Genomic DNA, 18851 nt, shown 5'->3' with positions numbered 1-18851 from the left:
CCATTGGCGGGCTCCTCCCAAATCTCGCGGAAAGTGTTTTTCCCTCCCCCGGGAAGTTGCCAGAAGTAACTCTGGGCAGTCCCGCCTCGTTCCGGCTTCTCCTAACTCTTGAGAAAAACTTTATTGACAGAACCGCCGGACAACGGACAGGACCGCGGATGGCAGGGGAACTCACAACCCGGATCTTGACTTTGCTGTGCCCGACAGCGGTTATGTAGGCCATGCCGAAGTGCACGCTCGGTATCCTTGAACACCTCTCCTCCCTACCCAATTTGAGTCAAGCCTCTTTCAGATTACCTGTTAGAATGACTCTGGGTACCCTATTCCAATAATTCAAGAAAAAGACGTGTGTGTGAAAGTTTTCCTTGAAAAGGGCCAGACATCACCTAGGATGAAAGTTGAAGGCATAGCACTGCTCCCAAACGTTTCCAGTACGTAGATCCATCCCTCACCAGAGCAGCACACATCCCCCAAACCCCTACTTGCCTTCTAGCCATAGTATAAGGGTCTGGGAACCAATGAGCAAGCTAGCCACTGCCCTCAAAGCTAAAATGACTTTAGAGATAAGGTCTCTAGACTTGAAGCCACTCCCTTATATTTCTACCCCTGTAACCCCTCATTAGAAAGATTATTTCTAGAAGGTTGGAGTGTGGCTTAGGTAGTGTAGACTGCCTGTCTACCAAGTTTGAACCTCTGAGGCCTGAAGAATAAACCATTATACAGCCTTACTCTCCCCCCCCAAAAAAAATGGGGGGATGGTGAGGGAAGGTGAAGGATGTAGCTCAGTGGAAATGTTTCTCACTCCAGACCTCCTTCTCTTACTTAACTTTTTCCAGTCAAGGTTGGCACACTACCAGGTGAGTAACACCTTCAATTCTACTTTTTTTGCTGGTTAGTTGGAAGTAAGAGTCTCTCTGGTTTGTCTGCCAGATCTGCCTCATCCTCCTGAGTCGCTAGAATTACAGACCAGAGCCACAAACACTAGGTTTCATTTGCTTTCTTAATCTTACAACTAAGCTATATGCCTACTATGTACAAAGACTTGGGTTCTATTCCTCGGTACCACATATATAGAAAAATAGCCAGAAGTGGTGCTGAGGCTCAAGTGGGTAGAGCTCTAGACTTGAGAAAGTCCAAGGACAGTGCTCAAGCCCTAGCTTAAGCCCAGGACTGGCAAAAACAACAACAGCAACAACAACAACACGAAGGTATAAAGAAAAAATTTGATGTTTTAGGAAGGGAAACTGCTAGGGGCGTTAGATTAAATACATTATAAACACGTGAAAATGTAACAGTAACCATCAATTACCCCCCCCATAACTAATGTAAGCTAATTTAAAAAGAAAAGCTATGTCAAAAGGCAAGGCATTTGGGAGCTTGTATACACAGTATAATCTTTCTGTTCCTGAAATGGCAAAAAAAATTGTTACTACCAATTGACCTTTCACTTGCAGTTCCTCCACCTGTAACACTAATACTCCTGATTTTCCATTAAATGTTGGTTCAAATGTCACTTTTATTAAAGAGGATTTTCCCTACAGAAATTATTGTATTACTGTAATTAGTTATTATCTGTTACCTCGCTAGAACAGATAATAACTATTCTAGGCAAGACAAAAGAAAGCAAAATGATAGTCAAGGTCTCTACTCGAAAGAGTAGAATAGTAGAATAGTATGTAACCTAGAATAGTAGGTAACTTAAAAAGAAATGCTCAATAAACATTTATTGAACGAATGAATGTACAAATTCCTCTTTTTCCCACCAAACAATTCCAAATACCCTTTAGTATAAACAAAAACGTTTCCCTCTGTTTTCTTGAGTTTGGAAGTCCTCAATATCCAGGTGCTTAAAATAACAAACTTAATCTTTATGTTCCCACTACAACTTCATTTAGAGGTTAAGTTCCTTCTCAGAAGCTTTTTCTGTCGGCAGATCAGCAGGACAGGGCCTGCCCCTTTAATGTGGGCGCCACCTGTTCTGGTCAAACAGGTTTGGAGACTTGGGTAAGGTGAGAGGGAGACCCGAGAGACAGAGAGACACTTACAAAGCCAGCAGGGACCTGGGCAGCTCTCTCCTGGCTGCTGGGACCTACTACCTCTCTTCAGGTGAAAAGTAAGAGGGTTTCATGGATCCAAATGGCTTGGGTAGGAAAGACCTTGAAGTGAGAGAGGGGAAGCAGTAGGATAAAGGGAGGGAAGGAAGGAGAGGAGGCTTGGGAAACAGCCATATTAGACCTAAAACTCAGAACTAATAGACTCATGCTCTGGGAGATGGATAAGGTAGTGAGGATTTCAAAGCTGACCAAGCACCTAGATTATAGAGGAAAGGACCCAGTGCCCTGCAACTGCCAATTCCTTGGAACAGATTTGTTGGCAAGTTATTGGTATCATTTACTAGAAGAGTTACAGCCTGGGATCTATAGAGAGAAGGGGAGATGGGAAAGTAGATTGACAGCTTCTCTGTCTATAGGGAAATCTCTAGTGAAAAGGAAGCTCTAAACAAAATTGGAGATTCTACCACTTCATTCTATTCCTGCACTAAGCTGGTCATGTCCCCAGGGATTTTGGTGGAGGGAGTAGAAGGCATGGGTGGAGCTAAGGTTCCAGCTGCCAGGACCTGTGCCCCCTGACTCACCCTTGCCATGCTAGATGGCATTTGATGTTGAAAGGGTGTCTCCATTTCAGCTGCTCACTGCCCTGCTCCTCCTTCTCTTTCAACACCTTCTTCCTCTTCACCTTGTTCTCTCTAAGGTCTCAGAAGGGCCCAAAGCTCATGAGGCCAGCACCCTAAAGAGTTCCAGTTCTGAAGGACTGTCCTAAATAAGGGCCAAAAGATGGGCTTCTGACAGACCTTTCCTCTGCTCCTTCCAGGATGACGTGACCTTATTAAGGTAGACCCCTGAACTGAGGCCCCAGGATGACAGAACCTGAAACTCTGGCACTGCTGGAAGTGAAGGGGTCTGAGGCCCCTGAGAAGAATTCACCTCAGGTTTTGGTTTCCAATGGCCAGAAGCCAGAGGATGGAGATAAGGATGAATCTCCTGGAATTGAGTCCCTCACAGTGGGGTCTTCAGTTGGATTGCCCATGGCCAGAGAGGGGACTGAAGATGGTCTAGATAGTACAGTAAGTGAAGCTGCTACTTTGCCTTGGGGGACTGACCCCCAACCCAGTACCCTGTTCCCAGATCCACCTGGCTGGCGGCAGCACATTGAACCAGAACCCCTTGAATCAGAACCACCTCATAAGCCAGAAGAGTTACAGAAAGATGATGCAAACCTTCTGCCTGAGAAGGTGGCCCGAGCCTTTGTGCCTATTGACCTACAGTGCATTGAGCGGCATCCACAGGAAGACCTCATTTTGCGCTGTGAGGTGGGCCAGGGTGAGCACCGGAACTTCCTGTCCACCAGAGCTACCCACCCTGAGCCCCCAGAGTGCAAGTGGGCTGAGGCAGTTGTGAGGCCACCTAGCCGGTCTTGTGGACGCTGTGGGAGCTGTGGAGGCCGTGAGGGTCTGAGAGCTGTGGCCTCCATGGTGGCTGCCCTCATCCTTTTTCCCTGCCTATTGTATGGAGCATATGCCTTCCTGCCTTTCGATGCTCCACGACTGCCCACCATGAGTTCTCGCCTGGTCTACACGCTACGCTGTGGGGTCTTTGCCACTTTTCCCATTGTGCTGGGTGAGTCTGGGCCCTGGGAGAAAAGAGGGGTATTGGGGATATGGACTGGAATGGGGCACAGCCTGCCTGGCAGGGCAAGGAGAGTTTCTGTTCATTGTCTGAACCCCTTAGGGTCTCCCATACTTGTCACTCTGTATGGCTGTCTCCTTGCAGGATTACTGCTGCTGCACTGTGAACCCCTCCTATTATGGCTCCTTCCTCCTGCCTGTTCTGATCCTATGTGCCTCCCAATTCCACCCCAGGGATCCTGGTGTATGGGCTGAGCCTGTTCTGCTTTTCTGCTCTACGGCCCTTTGGAGAGCCCAGGAGGGAAGTAGAGATCCACCGGCAGTATGTGGCCCAGTCAGTCCAGCTCTTCATCCTCTACTTCTTCAACCTGGCTGTGCTTTCTACCTACTTGCCACAGGATACCCTCAAGCTGCTCCCTCTGCTCACTGGCCTTTTTGCCATCTCCCGGTGAGTAGGGGCTGGAGGAAAGGGGAGGGATGGGAGAAGTGATGGAGGTGATGGTGCTAGAGGAGCAAGGCATCTGAGTGTCCAGAGTCCAGGAAGGCAAGTGTCAGAGACTTCCTGAATGTATGTTCTGGACACATGTCTTCTTTTTCTCTTGCACCTGACTTTACCATGTAGCAAGTAATCAAGCGCCTATTTTGCAAGTTACTTCAGAGATGTATATGCCAACATAGAACTTGAAAATTTAAAAGTCATTTTGGTGCTGGAGATTGAATCTGGAGCCTCAAGTATACTAAGCATGAGCTCTATGAATATCATATGAATTGCTGCTCATAGAACAAAAGATGCATTTTAATTTTTAAATTTTTATTTATTTATTTTTGTCAGTTGAACTCTGGGCCTGGGCCATGTCTGTCCCTGAGCTCTTCAGCTCAAGGCTACCACCCTACCACTTCTGGTTTTCTGATTGACTATAGATGAGAGTTTGGTATCTGGGCTGGCTTTGAGCCTTAAACCTCAGATCTTAGCTTCCTGAGTAACTAGGCTTACAGGCATGAGCCATCGGTGCCTGGCTGCCTTTTAATTTCTGAACTGAGGTATAGGTCTATTTTTATATATTTACTTAAATGTCTTCAATATAAGATTGTAGATAGCTTTAAATGCAAAAATATTCTTCCTATTGATCTAAAATTAGTCTTCCTGTCACTTCTGATTATAGTCTAGTGGTCAGGTATCTCTCTTAACCATCATGCAGACTTACTTTTTTTTTTTTTTTTTTTTTGCCAGTTCTTGGCTTGAGCTCAGGGCCTGAGCATTGTCCTAGGACTTTCTTAAGGCCAGAGCTCTACCACTTGAGCCCCAGCACCACTTCCATCATTTTTCTATGTATGTGGTACTGAGTATTCGAACCTGGGTCTTTGTGCATGCTAGGCAAGCACTCTATCACTAGGCCAAACTCCTGGCCCCTGGCCCTGAGTCTTTTTTTTTTTTTTTTTTGCTAGTCATGGGGCTTGAACTAAGGGCCTGAGTACTGAACTCAGGGCCTGAGCACTGTCCTTGAGCTTTTCTCAAGGCTAGCCCTCTGCCACTTGAGCCACAGCACCACTTCCGGCTTTTTTCTATGATGTGGTACCAAGGAGTCAAACCCAGGTCTTCATGTATGCTAGGCAAGCACTCTACCTCTAGGCCAAATTCCAGGTCCTGCTTCCAGTTTTTGAGTTGATAATTGGAGATAAGCGTCTCACAGACTTTCATGCCCAGGCTGGCTTTGAACTGGATCCTCAGATCTCAGCCTTCTGAGCAGCTAGGGTTACAGGTGTGAGCCCCCTGTGCTCAGCAGCCTTACATATTCTCCCAATAGATTTTCTCAAAATCATTATGATCCTGCTCTTGTAACTGAACCTCCCATTTCTGACTAAGAATACTGAGCTCTGACAGAAGTTGGCTTAAGCAGTAAGAATCATCAGGGAGGGCTGGGAATATAACTCAGTGGTAGAGTGCTTGCCTAGCATGCAGGAAGCCCTGGGTTCAATTCCTCACAACTACATGAACAGAAAAAGCTGAAGTGGCATTGTGGCTCAAGTGTGTGCTAGCATTGAGCAAAAGAAGCTCAGAGACAGTGCCCAGGCCCTGAGTTCAAGCCCCCAAACTGACCAAAACAAAAACAAAACTAAATAGGAAGTTAAAGTGAAACTTCGTAATTATCTATTCCATATCCCATTTTACAGAGGGAATTACAACAGCCTGAAGTTGCTCAGGGGGCCAGGAGTGTGGCCTAGTGGTAGAGTGCTTGCCTAGCATGCATAAAGCCCTGGGTTCGATTCCTTGCTACCACTACACAGAAAAGGCTGGAAGTGGTGCAGTAGCTAGAGTGCTAGTTTTGAGAAAGCTCAAGCACAGTGCTTAGGGCACTGGTGGTTTATGCCTGTAATTCTATCAGGAGAATGAGATCTGAGGATTGTGGTTCAAAGCCAGCCTGAGCAGGAAAATCTCAAGATGTCTATTTCCAATTAGCTACCAGAAAACTGGAAGCAGAGCTGTGGCTCAAAGTATATAGCACTAGCCATGAGCAAAAGACAATGCCTAGGCCCTGAGCTCAAGTCCCATGACAGACAGGAAAAAAAAATTGTGTGTATTGGTACTTGGGCTTGAACTTAGGGCCTGTGTATTATTCCTTAGCTTTTTCCAGTCAAGATTGGAGCTCTAGCACTTGAGCCATAGCTCCACTTCTGGCTTTTGTTTGTTTGTTTTGTTTTTTCCAGTCCTGGGCTTGAGCTCAGTGCCTGAGCACTGTCCTTGTGTTTTCTCAAGGCTAGAGCTGTACCACTTGTGTCTCAGCACCATTTCTGGCTTTTTTCTATGTATGTGGTACCGAGGAATTGAACTCAGGTCTTCGTGCATGCTAGGCAAAGAACTCTACCACTAGGCCAAACTCCCAGCCCCCTAGCCTTTTTTTTATGTTGGTTGTGGGGCTTGAACTCTAGGCCTGGGTGCTGTCCCTGAGCTCTTCAGCTCAAGGCTACTGCCCTATCCCTGGAGCCACAGCACCACTTTCTAGTGGTTAGAGATGACTCTTGGTCTTTAGTGCCCTGGGCTGGATTTGAACCTTGATCCTCAGATCTCAGCCTCCTGAGTAGCTAGGATTACAGGTGTGAGCCACCGCCTGGCTTTTTTTTTTTTTATTGAAGTTTGCAGAGTAAATATGAGTGGAGGTGGGAATAATATTCTCACTTCATGGCAATATGGCAAAGTGAAATATGCTCTTACTGGAATTGGCCCTGTTCTTGCTACATTGTAAATTTATAAATAGTGGTTGTTTTTGAAATACCAGCCACCAACCAATTAACTCCCAATTGCCTTCTTTACTCTTTATTCACCTGCAGGGTTTTTTTGTTGTTGTTGTTTTTTTCCCCCGAGTCCTAGGGCTTTCTCAAGGCTAGCATTATATATGTGGTACTGAGGAATGGAACCCAGGGCTTCATGCATGCCAGACCACTAGACCATACTCCTGGCCCCTCACCTTGAGGATTGTTTATTTTTTTTGGGGGGGTGGGGGGTAAGGGGTTGATCCTGGTTTTTGTCCCTGAGCTTGTGAGCTGAAGGGTACCATTCTTCCCTTCAGCCCCAGCCCCAGTTCCCATTTTCTAGTGGTTAACTGGAGATAAGAGTCTCACGTTCTTTAGTGCCTGGGCAGCTTTGAACCTCAGTCCTCAGATCTCAGCCTCCTGAGCAGCTAGAATTATGGTGTGAGTCACCATGCCTGGCTCACCTTCAGTTTTTTGCCAGCTAGCTTGGTCCCTGGAAAGTAGCTTGACTTTTTCATGCCCTCTGCAGGCTGATATATTGGTTAACCTTTGCTGTGGGACGCTCCTTCCGAGGCTTTGGCTACGGCTTGACATTCCTACCCCTGCTGGCCATGCTGGTATGGAACTTCTACTACATGTTCGTGGTGGAGCCTGAGCGCATGCTCACTGCTTCTGAGAGTCGCCTGGACTACCCTGACCATGCCCGATATGCCCCTGACTATAGGCCCCGGTTCTGGGGCTGATCCACTGGATGGCAGCACAGTGGGAACCACCTGTAGACCTGGGCTTTGCCCCGTCCCTGGAACCTCAGTAGAGAGAACTCTGTTGTTCCCCATAGGGATTCTGTTCCATAGAACAGAACCTGGACTGACCCTTGTTCTTCACTATCCATAGCTGGCCTTTACTTTTGGAGCCTAGGATAGTCCTAGAGAGGAATTCCTCCCTCCCTGCCTCTCAGGGAAAGAGGTGGACAGCCATATCCCTTAAAGATGCTTGAGGACAAGAACCAAGACAGTAGGAAAAGAATAGTTCCTTCCTGAGCAGCCTCCCACCACTGCTACTAGGGCTCACCAATGCTGGAATCTGCCCTACTCCTCAGCTTCCAGTGAGGAGGGGACAGAACCACAGCTAAACCTAGAAGGTCTCAAATCAACACTCAAGGTAACTGGAAAGTCTACCCAAGCCAAGAACAAAGAATGGCATTGGATCACTTAAGGAATTTCATGCTTGGTGAGAACGTTCCTAGCTAGGGTCAAGACTATCACAGGCCTCAAGGGTCTTTAGCATCAGTCAAGACTATTAACGCTGCTGCCCCAGCCAGAGATGATGGCTCCTCCCTTCCAACTTAGGTAGGGCTCTGACACCATCTTCTCAGAACCCAAACTTCCCACGGGAGAAGAGCAGACAGGGAGATCTGGCTCCTAAGAAGGTTTTGTGCATATCTGTCCAGAGAGGGGTTGGAAAGGTGTAGTAGGTGATGTTAACCCAGTATGAGTGTGAATGTGTGCGTGGGTGTAAAACAATAAATTACTACCATAGCCTTTGTTGGTTTTTTCTTTCTGTTTACTCATACCCTAGTCTCATGTTCTTCCCTGCATGACTCAGACTACCCCAGTAATCTCCCAGTTCCTCATGGCAGAAAGCCGCAGGGAGATTTGGTTCGATGGGGAGAGAGACTAGCCTGGCAAGGTCATGGACCTCAAATAGATTTGTCTTCCAAGCCCCTCTCAGCCTTCCCATTCCCTAGAACCAGTCCCAATCCAATCCAGTAGCCAGTAGCATTCATATGTTAAGGAAACTGAAATCTTGTAGGGGAAAAAAAAGTCTATTTCATCTTCTAGGGCTGCCAACCCAATCACTCGTTGAAGCTTTCAAAGCTCTTTCAAGGGATATGATGGGTGGGAAAATGACACAGGGAGGCCATACCAACAAAACCATGTCTTAGCAATACCTGTGGCCCTGGCTTCTCAGTATGAAGAAAGCGCCCACCTGGGGGCACCCAGGTAGTTGAGGCTGGCTTTTGAAGTTCTGCAGAAAAGCATGATGGGAGAGGGAATAGTGAGATGGAATAGTGTGGACTTCCAACCTCCAGTAGATTGATGAACAGCAAGGCAAGTGAAACAATGTCCTTCCTTCCACGATGGTATATCTCAGTTTATAGATTGGTACTCTGAATACTGTTTATGGCGTAGCAGTAGAATCAGGCCTCCTCCCAGCAACACGAGCCCTGGTATACCCAGGGCCACTGCCATGATTCCCATGACTAGGGGAGACAAAGTATCCAGCGGAGGGGGTCCCACACCCAGAAGCATCGACCTAGAGCAAGAAGGTTGAGAAAAAGATGTAAACAGGCTTAGGAGGGAAGGCTGGAAGGCCCAGCCCTCTTCATTTTGGCCCCTATGAGCCCTGGCTCTTACCAGCTGAGGTAGTTTTGGTCCCAGTAACCAGGGCTTCTGGAAGTCCCAAATGTTAGATTGAAGGCACAAAAGCTATTCTGAGATCCAAAGAAGGCTTGGACAATGGGTGACTTTGGGAGAGAGTACTCCACGGTGGGATGAAGAGGGGAAGCCTGACAGGGTAGAGTTGATTCTCGACTTCCTTGCTTCTGGGAGAAAGCCACTGGTCTCCACTGCATGAAGCCAGATGGGAGGGAGCCCCACAGCAACTGGTCCAACTAGGGAGAAAGGAAAATGAGGCAGGGTGAGAGATGTCAACCTGTGCCCAACCTTTCTTTTCCCCTACCTCTCCCAGACTCCATCTATGACTAGCAGTATGGGCAGTATATAGGTTATGAGTATGGTTTTAGAACTGTCTGACAACTTGTACCAGGGCTTAATCTCTTCTGTGTATAGAAGCTGGGGCACACTCAGCCCCCTCTGTGTACCTTAGGGCTCACTGGAGATCCCAAACAGTAAAGCACGAGTCATACTGCACTGCCTTATATCTTTTTCTATTAAGTGTAGAGGAGGTAGGGGTGTGGATGGGAATGGTTGGCCTTGTTACACAGTGCCCAAACTTAAAGGAGACAGAGCTGTGTTGCTTAGTTGAATAATTTTCTGAGGCCCAGATATGCTCCCACCTACATTCCCATCTGCTCCATGAGAAGTCTGACCTGGAAGACAGCAGGTGTGTATTCATCATCAATAGAGTGCTGCTCCTGCAATGAGGGGCAGTCAGAGCCGTGCCCCAAAGTGGCTATCTCCAGCCCAAACACTGACTGGTTTCCTCGGGGAGAGGCACCAGCCAGGGCCACTTCCAGCTGGCAGGTTTCTGCAGTGTGCAGAAGGCGAGGGGGTTGGGCAGGTCGACCAGATCTGGAAAAGGCCTGGACCTAGGAAGAAAAGGTGAAGAAGAAAACACTACCTATGGTTGAAGGCTATTCCTATAATTAACTCCCACTTCATAAACCAACTTTAGTCCTGGCCTTGAGCAGTCCTTGTTTTTTTTTTGTTTTTTCTCAAGTCTAGAACCACTTGAGCCATAGCACTTTTTTTTTCCCTATGTATGTGTTACTAAGGAATCGAACCTGGGTCTTCGTGCATGCTAGGCAAGCACTCTACCAAACTCCCAGCCCATAAATCAACTTGAGTTCCCTCATTCCTACCTTGAAAGTTAAGCTGCCATTGGCAAAAGCCCTGGTTGGGTCGTGCGTAGGGTGGCCTTGAAATGTGGCACTCAGGGTGGCAGGATCTAGTGAATCATTGATATTGTTCCAGGAGAACTCGGCCAGAGGGTATGGAGGATATGGTTTTCCTGGGAGCTGGGCTGCTGCCTCGGACATGTTGGTGCTGTCAAACTCAAGCAACTGGTGATGGGTTGGGTGAAAATGGATTTGTTTTAGTTTCTCCTGAATTACTCCTGTCACTCACACCTCATGAGGCAATTTCTCTTTTGCATATACTTTCTTTTACACACACACACACACACACACACACACACACACACACACACACACGCCTCATTCCCTCCACTGCATTTTGTTGGTTTTTTTTTGTTGTTGTTGTTTTGGTTGGTCCTGGGACTTGAACTCTGGGCCTAGGCACTGTCCCTGAGCTCTTCAGCTCAAGGCTACTGCCCTACCCCTGGAGCCACAGCACCACTAGTCCCAGGCTAGAATTACAGGCATGAATCACTGCGCCCCACACCATCCACTAAGTGCTTATTGATCTCTCCCAACCTCCTCACCCTGGTGAAGACAACAGCAGAAGAAAACTGAATGCTGTCCTTTGGAAGCACCATCAGACCCCCATCAGGATTAGGGGACAGCAGGCAGGTCCAGTTGACACTCAGGACACTATGAGGAGTGTTGGTGGCCACCAACACCGCTGCTGGAGGACCCAGGCTACTCCACACATAGTGCAGGGTAGAATTGGTGCCCACCGCCCGGATATGAAGCAGGTTCTGGGGGAGGTCTGGCCAGCCAGGGATAACCTCCAGAGATACCTGGAACATGGAACAGTGGGGCTGAGGCAACAGGATTGGGGAGAGACGAAAAGAAGCTTGAGGGTTGGGGAAGAGGTTTGGGCAATGCCAGGGAAGGTATGAGATCTTAGGGACCCTGAAGTAAGGCTGAGGAGAGGGAGAGAAAAGGATTTTTTTTTGGTAGGTGGGGGGGCGGGAGGCTGGAATCTAGAACTATTCTCTGATCCTGTTGCCAAGGTCAGAGCACAGGGTTGAAGAGGAAAAAAATAAAAATCCTAACACTTATATGGAGCTGAACTTGGATCTTCCAGGGTCCAGACTTCACTAAAATGTAAGAAGCTCTCATATTTGCTTCTCTCTACAATCGTGGGCTGTCAGGCACGGCTGTCTCCTAAACTCCCTCTAAACTGGTAGACCATTTCTCTGCAGCCACCCTCCCTCCCTCAGTTGTCCTGGATTCTAGCCACCCTGGAAGGGGAGCATTTCCTGGAACCTCTATCGCTCCGAGTCCTCACCTGGCGAGTCTCCTCCCCTAGCAGGCCAAACGAGACAGAAGACAGAAGCAGAGTTAGAAGGAGCGTGGGGGTGGGGGCATAATGCCCCCGGCCCAAGTGGGGCTCCCCACAGCCACACATACAGCAAGTTTAGCAGCCGGAAGAGACGCCAGTCACGTGATTCTGGTTCAGCTGATCCCTTTAGAGGGTGGGGCCACCACACCAGTTCTTAAAGAGACAGCCTCCCTCAACCCAGCATTTCAGCATGGGTTCCCCAAGAGTCATAGGCAAAGAAAGGCTAGATGTAGAGAGATACTCTCCCTCCTCTCTTACCCATAGTGTATGCTGGCCCTGGAGCTTGAACTCAGCACCTAGAACACCTAGAAACTGTATGAGTCTTTTTTTTTTTAATTCTCCAAGCTAGCCCTCTACCACTTTAGCCATGGATCCACTTCTGGTTTCTTGGTGGTTAATTGTAGATAAGTCTCACAGATTTTCCTGCCCAGGCTGGCTTTGAAGTGTGAGCCTCAGTTCTCAGCCACTGGAGTAGCTAGGATTACAGGCATGAGCCAACAGTGCCTCGCTGACGGCTGAATTTAAAATCCAAATGCATGTGGTACTTAGGAATGGAACTCAGACTTCATGTATGCTAAGCAAGCCACTGTCTCAGCCCCTAGCTTTTCTTTCTTTTTTTCTTTTTTAATTTGACCAGTCCTGGGGCTTGAACTCAGCGTCTGGGCACTGTCCTTGGACTTTCTCATGGCTAGCCATGAGAACCACTACTGGCTTTTTCTGTGTGGTACCAAGGAACCGAACTCTGGGCTTTATGAGTGTTAGGCAAGCACTTTACCCCTAGGCCACCCTCCCAGCCCTCCAGCTTTAAAAAAAACAAACAAACAACAAAAAAAAACTAGTTAGTTCAAGATCAAACCATGATGATCAGATCTCAGCCTCCTGAATATTTCAGCTAGAAATAGTTAGGATTATAGGTGTGAATCACTGGCACCAATTAAATAAAAAAAAGTCCTGCTTCCTCTCTCCCTTCCCCCCTCCGTAGTTGGGCTTGAACTCTGGGCCTGGGCACTGTCTCTTATCTCTTCAGCTCAAAGCTACTGCCCTACCCCTTGAGCCACAGCCCACAGCACCACTGCCACTTCCCTTTTTTCTAGTGATTAATTGTAGATAAAAGTCTCAGGGAGGGCCGGGAGTATGGCCTAGTGGTTAAAGTGCTTGCCTAGTGTGCATGAAGACCCGGGTTCGATTCCTCGGTACCACTGGCTGGCTTTGAACTGCGATCCTCAGAGGATCTCCTGAGTAGCTAGGATTACAGACTTGAGCTACCTCACCTGGCTCCATTAGCTTTTTTATTCAAGGCCTTTTGGTGATTAATTGGATATGAGGCTCATGAACTTTTATGCCTGGATGGTTTCAAACCATGATCTTCAAATCTTAGCCTTTTTTTTCTTTTTTTTATTGTAATTAGTAAAAGGGTTACATGATATTTGCCAGATAGAAGGTGCATTAATTCATGTACATTGATACCCTTTCACATGTCTTGGTACCCATTTAAATCTTAGCCTTCGAGTAGCTTGGGTGACATGCATGAACTACCAATACCCAGCTAAAAGTTTTGTTTTTCTTTGCATGTATGTGTGTGTTGTTGCTGGTCCTGGGGTTTAGGCACTGTCTGAGAGCTTCATTTGCTCAAGATTAGTGTTCTATCACTTGAACCAGAATGCCACTTCAGCTTTTTCTGAGTAGTTTATTGGAGATTCTTCTGCCCAGGCTGGTTTCAAATTTCAATCTTCAAATCTTAAATCTCCTGTAGGTAGGACTGCAGGTGTTGAGTCACCAGCACCAACCAAGCCTTTTTGTTGCTTTTTTGAGATAGTGATCCTTATAGAATGTAGGCTGGCCTCAAGTTTAAAATCCTCCTCCTTTGGCTTCTCTAGGGCTGAAATGATGGGCATTTCACAAAAACGGGTAAACATTGCCCTCTCCATGTACTTTTTTCCCTGCCACTATGGAGTTTAATCTCAGGACCTCATGCTTCCTTAGCTGATGATTCACTACTTGAGCCACACCTCTAGTTCCAGCTGCTTGCTAAGTCTCTCAGCCAGACCAAGCTGACTAAACTAAAACTCTGATTTCAAAGACTTAAGCATAAGGGGCCGGGAGTTTGGCCTAGTGATAGAGTGCTTGCCTAGCATGCACGAAGACCTGGGTTTGATTCCTTGGTACCACATACTTAGAAAAAGCCAGAAGTGGTGCTGAGGCTCAAGTGGTAGAGTTCTAGCCTTGAGAAAAATCCAGGGGCAGTCCTCAGGCCCTGAGCTTAAGCCCAGGACTGGCAAAAAAAAAAAAAAAAAAGACTTGAGCATAAGACAGTGTCAGTGCCTCATACTTGTAATCCGGCTACTCAGGAGGCTGAGATATGGGAATAGTGGTTCAAAGTCCCTGGGCAGAAAAGTCCCCAGGAGACTTATCTCCAATTCCCCACTCAAAACGTGGAAGGGGTGCTATGGCTTAAATGGTAGATTGCTCTTTTTTTAATTAAAGAATTTATTAACATTGATTTTTACATCATATTTCAAATGACGTGTTTAACAAACAAGTATTCAAGAAGGGAATCTCTATATACAATCACTGGCACTTAGATTTTAGAACATAATCAAAATTAGGCTGAGGGTTTGTATAGATACATAATCATCTATGTAATAAAATATTATGTCTATAGAGTCATAGGTTTTTATGTCTATGTAGTTGTGTTTATATTTCCAGTACCATGTCCATAGCATTGGGTATGCAACTTTTGAGTCATCGCTCTTGTTCTGTTTGGCTCTAATAGCCACATATTAAGGATACCATGCGCCTTTTGTTCCTTTGGTCTTGACTTGTCTCACTCAACATGATTTGCTCTAGATTCATCCACTTCCCTGCAAATGCCATTATTTTATCTTGTCTGTTGGCTATGAAGAATTCCTTTGTATATATATATATATATATATACCACATTTTCTGTATCCATTCATCTGTAGTGGGGCATCTGGATTGTTTCCATTGCCCAGCTATTGTGAATAGTGCAGAGATAAACAGCTGAGCAGGTGTCCTTATCATATCCTGGGTTATGATGTTCAGGATAGATGCCCAGAAGTGGTATGGGGGGATCATAGGGAAGGTCAATTTTCAGTTCTTTAAGAAACCTCCACACTGCTTTCCAGAGTGGCTGAACTAGTTTACAGTCCCACCAGCAGTGCAGTAGGGTTCCTTTTCCTCCACAACCCCGCCGGCATCTGTCATTGTCTAAGTTCAAAATCTTGGCCATTCTTGTTGGGGTAAGGTGTATCTTAGGGTTGTTTTTTAGGTGCATTTCCTTTATGACCATGAATGATAAACATTTTCTCATATGCTTTTCTGCCATTTTAATATCTTCTTTTGATAAGTCTCTCTTTAGTTCCCTTGCCCATTTAGTGAATGGTTTGGTGGGTTTGTGGGGATTAGTTTCTTGAGTTCCCTGTAGATACTGGATATTAAGCATTTGTCTGGTGTATTATTGGTAAATATCTTTTCCCAGTTGGTTGGCTGTGTCTACTTTTGTGGCTATACTTCTATTTGTGCAGAAACTTTTTATTTTTAGGTAGTCCCATTTATCGAGTCTCTCCCCAATCTGTTGTGACCCTGGGATTCTGTTCAGGAATCTTTTGCCTGTGCCTATGAGTTCCAGTGTTTCTCCTATTCTATCATGTAGCAGTTTCAAGATTTCCAGTCTGACATTGAGGTCTTTGATCCACTTTGAGTTAATGTTTGTGCATGGCAAAAGGCTAGGGTCAATTTTTAGTTTTCTGTATGTGGCTGTCCAGTTTTGCCAGCACCAACAATTGAATAGACTGTGTTTATTCCACTGTATATCTTTGGCTCCTTTATCAAATACAAGTTGACTATAGGTATGTGGTTCTATTTCTGGATCTTCTATTCTGTTCCATTGATCTTCTGGTCTATTTTTGTACCAATACCATGCTGTTTTTATTATGGTTCTATAGTAGAATTTGAAGTCTGGTATTGTAATACCACCAGCATTGCTCTTTTTGCCTAGAATTGTTTTGGCCATTCTAGGTCTTTTCTTGTTCCACATGAACCTTTGGATTATATCTTCTATTTCAGTAAAGAATGTCTTTGGGATTTTGATGGGGATTGCATTGAATTTGTATATCAATTTGGGCAGTATAGCCATTTTCATTATGTTGGTTCTCCCTATCCATGAGCATGGGATGTCTTTCCATTTCCTAGTGTCCTCTTTAATTTCTTTTTTCTTTTTTTTTTGCCAGTCCTGGGCTTGAGCTCAGGGCCTGAGCACTGTCCTTGGACTTTCTCAAGGCTAGAGCTCTACCACTTGAGCCTCAGCACCACTTCTGGCTTTTTTTCTATATATGTGGTACCGAGGAATCGAACCCTGGTCTTCATGCATGCTAGGCAAGCACTTTAACCACTAGGCCAAACTCCCGGCCCCTCTTTAATTTCTTTTGCTAGGCTTTTATAGTTTTCATTAAATAATTCCTTTATGTCTTTAGTTAATTCCTAAGTATTTTATTCTTTTGGGGGCTATTGTGAATGGAATCATTTTCTTGATTTGGCCTTCTGTTTGTGTATTGTTGGTGTACAAGAAGGCTACTGACTTCTGAAGGTTAATTTTGTATCCTGCCACTTTGCTGAAGTGGTTTATTAATTCTAGTTTGGGAATGGAGCTTATTGAGTCACTTAAGTAGAGGATCATGTCATCTGCGAATATGGATAGTTTTCTTCTTTCCCTATGTGGATTGCTTTGATGTCCTTTTCTTGCCTTATTGCTCTGGCTAAGGGTAACAGCATTATATTGAAGAGAAGTGGAGAGAGTGGGCAACCCTGTCTAGTTCCTGATTTTAAGGTAAATGGTCCAGTCTTTCACCATTTAGTATAATACTGGCTGTAGGTTTGTCATATATAGCTTTCATTATTTTAAGGAATGTACTGCTTTTTTTTTTTTTTTTTGCTTTTTTTAAAATTTTTATCTTATTTTTTTTTGGTCTCTTTTTCTTTTTGTATTTTTTCTATTTTTTTATTTTTATTTTTTTTTTCTTTTTTTGCCAGTTCTGGGCTTAAGCTCAGGGCCTGAGGACTGCCCCTGGATTTTTCTCAAGGCTAGAACTCTACCACTTGAGCCTCAGTACCACTTCTGGCTTTTTCTAAGTATGTGGTACCAAGGAATCGAACCCAGGTCTTCGTGCATGCTAGGCAAGCACTCTACCACTAGGCCAAACTCTTGGCCCCAGGAATGTACCTCTTATTCCTATTTTTTTTTGGGGGGGGGGTGGAATCTTGTGGCTTTGAACTCAGCCTGGGCACTGTCCCTGTCCCTGAGCTCACCTGCTCAAAGCTACCACCCTACCCCTGGGCCTGGGCCTGTCCCTGAGCTCTTCACCTCAAGGTTACTGCCCTGCCCTACCCTGGAGCCAAGCCCCACTTCCAGAAGTTAATTTTTCTTAGAGGTTAATTGGAGATATTAATCTCAGATCCTTTTGGGCCTGGGCTGTTTCTAAAACTTGATCCTCAGATCTCAGCCTCCAGAGTAGCTAGGATTACAGGCATGGGCCACCCACCCAGCTTAGATTGCTATCTTTGAGCACTAAGAGGCTCAGGCACAGAACTTAGGTCAAGTGCAAGCTACACAACCAATTAAAAAAAAGCCTAAATCTTAGCTGAACTTTTAGTACGATTTTTAGTAGTAGTGAGGAATTCAAATCCCTCATTACACTCAAAGAAACACGATAGAACACATGTATTCATTTATTTGCCCATCCTGGGGCTTTGAACTCAGGGCCTGGGCACTGTCCCTGAGCTTCTTTTACTCAAGGCTAGTACTCTACCACTTGAAGCACTGTGTCATTTACAGCTTTTTTGGTTTATGTGGTACTGAGGAATCAAATCCAGGGCTTCATGCATGCTAGGCAAGCATTCTACCACTAAACCACATTCCTACTCCTATAACCTTTATAATAATAATACAATTGCATAAAAAAACCAAAACAAAACCTCACTGCTTTATAGGAGGATGGATAGGACTCCACTGAACCTAAGAGCAGGAACTGCAATGTGAAGGAAATTGTAAAATTGTATCCAGAATGAATCAATTTAGATATTCATGCAGGGCCTGTTAAATTTTGGAGTGGTCTTCAAAATTAGACTGGAATTCACTCATATAACATGCAAGAAATATTTACATAAGTTTGTGTGTGTGTTTATCGGTACTGGAGCAGGACATCAAGGGCTGCTCAAGTCTTCTGCTCAAGACTAGTGCTCTAATTTGAGCCATAGTGCCACTTCATTTTTAGGCAGTTAATACACGTTCCTTCCCTGGCTGGCTTGAAACTGTGATTCTTAGATCTCAGTCTCCTAAGTAGCTAGGATTACAGGCATGAGCCACCTGTACCCAGCTTTGCTTGGCTTTTTCATTCAAAGCTGGTACCCTACCACTTGAGACATTCTTTCACTTGTCTTTTTGCTAACTAGAGATGAGCTGAATTTGCCTGCCTCACCAGTACTCAAATCTCTAAATAACTAGCATTATAGGTATAAGCCACTGGCATTTGTAGCAGGATCTACAGATTTAAAAGTAGGAAACACTATAGTAAAACAAAATAAAGCTTTATTGCTGGGCGCAGTGGCTCATGCCTATAATCCTAGCTACTCAGGAGGCTGATGTCTGAGGATAGTGTTTCAAAGCCAGCCTTGGCACTAAAAAGTCCATGAGACTCTTTATCTACATTTAACCACTAGAAGAGGGGAAAGCCGTGACACCCAGCTGAGGTATTTCCTTGGGATCCAGAAATGCCCACGGAAGGAATAAGACATCCATGCGAACAGCAACCAAATGGATTTTTCAAGTTAGGACAACATAAGAGGATGCGTTTAACAAGAGATACAATACAGCTCCAGGGGTAGGATAGTAGCCTTGAGCTGAAAAACTC

At 45.5% G+C, this 18851-nt stretch overlaps 2 protein-coding genes across 5 annotated transcripts; one reads left to right on the top strand and one right to left on the bottom strand.

Moving 5' to 3' along the window:
- Positions 1 to 54: 54 nt before the first annotated feature.
- Positions 55 to 8469, top strand: Tmem79 (transmembrane protein 79). Of its 3 annotated transcripts, XM_090340751.1 has the most exons (5): positions 55 to 240; positions 837 to 857; positions 2872 to 3677; positions 3920 to 4133; positions 7464 to 8469. In XM_090340751.1, exons 3-5 carry the CDS (start codon positions 2918 to 2920, stop codon positions 7675 to 7677), a joined length of 1188 nt encoding a protein of 395 aa, XP_090196877.1. In that variant the 5' UTR covers positions 55 to 240; positions 837 to 857; positions 2872 to 2917; the 3' UTR covers positions 7678 to 8469. The 3 variants fall into 3 exon arrangements, with proteins under 3 accessions (XP_090196877.1, XP_090196879.1, XP_090196878.1); XM_090340753.1 differs by lacking the exons at positions 55 to 240; positions 837 to 857 and adding an exon at positions 948 to 2106; XM_090340752.1 differs by lacking the exons at positions 55 to 240; positions 837 to 857 and adding an exon at positions 948 to 2113.
- Positions 8470 to 9067: 598 nt separating this feature from the next.
- On the bottom strand, positions 9068 to 12017 carry Glmp (glycosylated lysosomal membrane protein). 2 transcript variants are annotated; one of them, XM_090340749.1, is made up of 6 exons: positions 11872 to 12017; positions 11120 to 11398; positions 10539 to 10739; positions 10047 to 10265; positions 9352 to 9608; positions 9068 to 9250 (listed from the first exon to the last, which is right to left on the bottom strand). In XM_090340749.1, exons 1-6 carry the CDS (start codon positions 11989 to 11991, stop codon positions 9085 to 9087), a joined length of 1242 nt encoding a protein of 413 aa, XP_090196875.1. In that variant the 5' UTR covers positions 11992 to 12017; the 3' UTR covers positions 9068 to 9084. The 2 variants fall into 2 exon arrangements, with proteins under 2 accessions (XP_090196875.1, XP_090196876.1); XM_090340750.1 differs by having other exon boundaries at positions 11120 to 11377.
- Positions 12018 to 18851: the final 6834 nt, after the last annotated feature.

Source organism: Megascapheus bottae, chromosome 10, assembly GCF_031878675.1.
Source record: "Megascapheus bottae isolate mThoBot1 chromosome 10, mThoBot2.hap1, whole genome shotgun sequence".
Classification (NCBI taxonomy): Eukaryota; Metazoa; Chordata; class Mammalia; order Rodentia; family Geomyidae; genus Megascapheus; species Megascapheus bottae.
This window is presented reverse-complemented; position numbering and strand designations above follow the sequence as displayed.

What these genes read in the sequence shown, in the direction of transcription:
- Tmem79 (XM_090340751.1), top strand. Translation starts at nt 2,918, where the DNA reads ATGACAGAACCTGAAACTCTGGCACTGCTGGAAGTGAAGGGGTCTGAG. An exon ending in CACTTTTCCCATTGTGCTGG is followed by an intron (nt 3,678 to 3,919) that starts GTGAGTCTGGGC and finishes ATTCCACCCCAG; the next exon opens with GGATCCTGGTGTATGGGCTG. An exon ending in GGCCTTTTTGCCATCTCCCG is followed by an intron (nt 4,134 to 7,463) that starts GTGAGTAGGGGC and finishes TGCCCTCTGCAG; the next exon opens with GCTGATATATTGGTTAACCT.
- Glmp (XM_090340749.1), bottom strand. Translation starts at nt 11,991, where the DNA reads ATGTGTGGCTGTGGGGAGCCCCACTTGGGCCGGGGGCATTATGCCCCC. An exon ending in ATGGCAGCTTAACTTTCAAG is followed by an intron (nt 10,266 to 10,538) that starts GTAGGAATGAGG and finishes TTTTCTTCCTAG; the next exon opens with GTCCAGGCCTTTTCCAGATC. An exon ending in ACACACCTGCTGTCTTCCAG is followed by an intron (nt 9,609 to 10,046) that starts GTCAGACTTCTC and finishes CTTTCTCCCTAG; the next exon opens with TTGGACCAGTTGCTGTGGGG.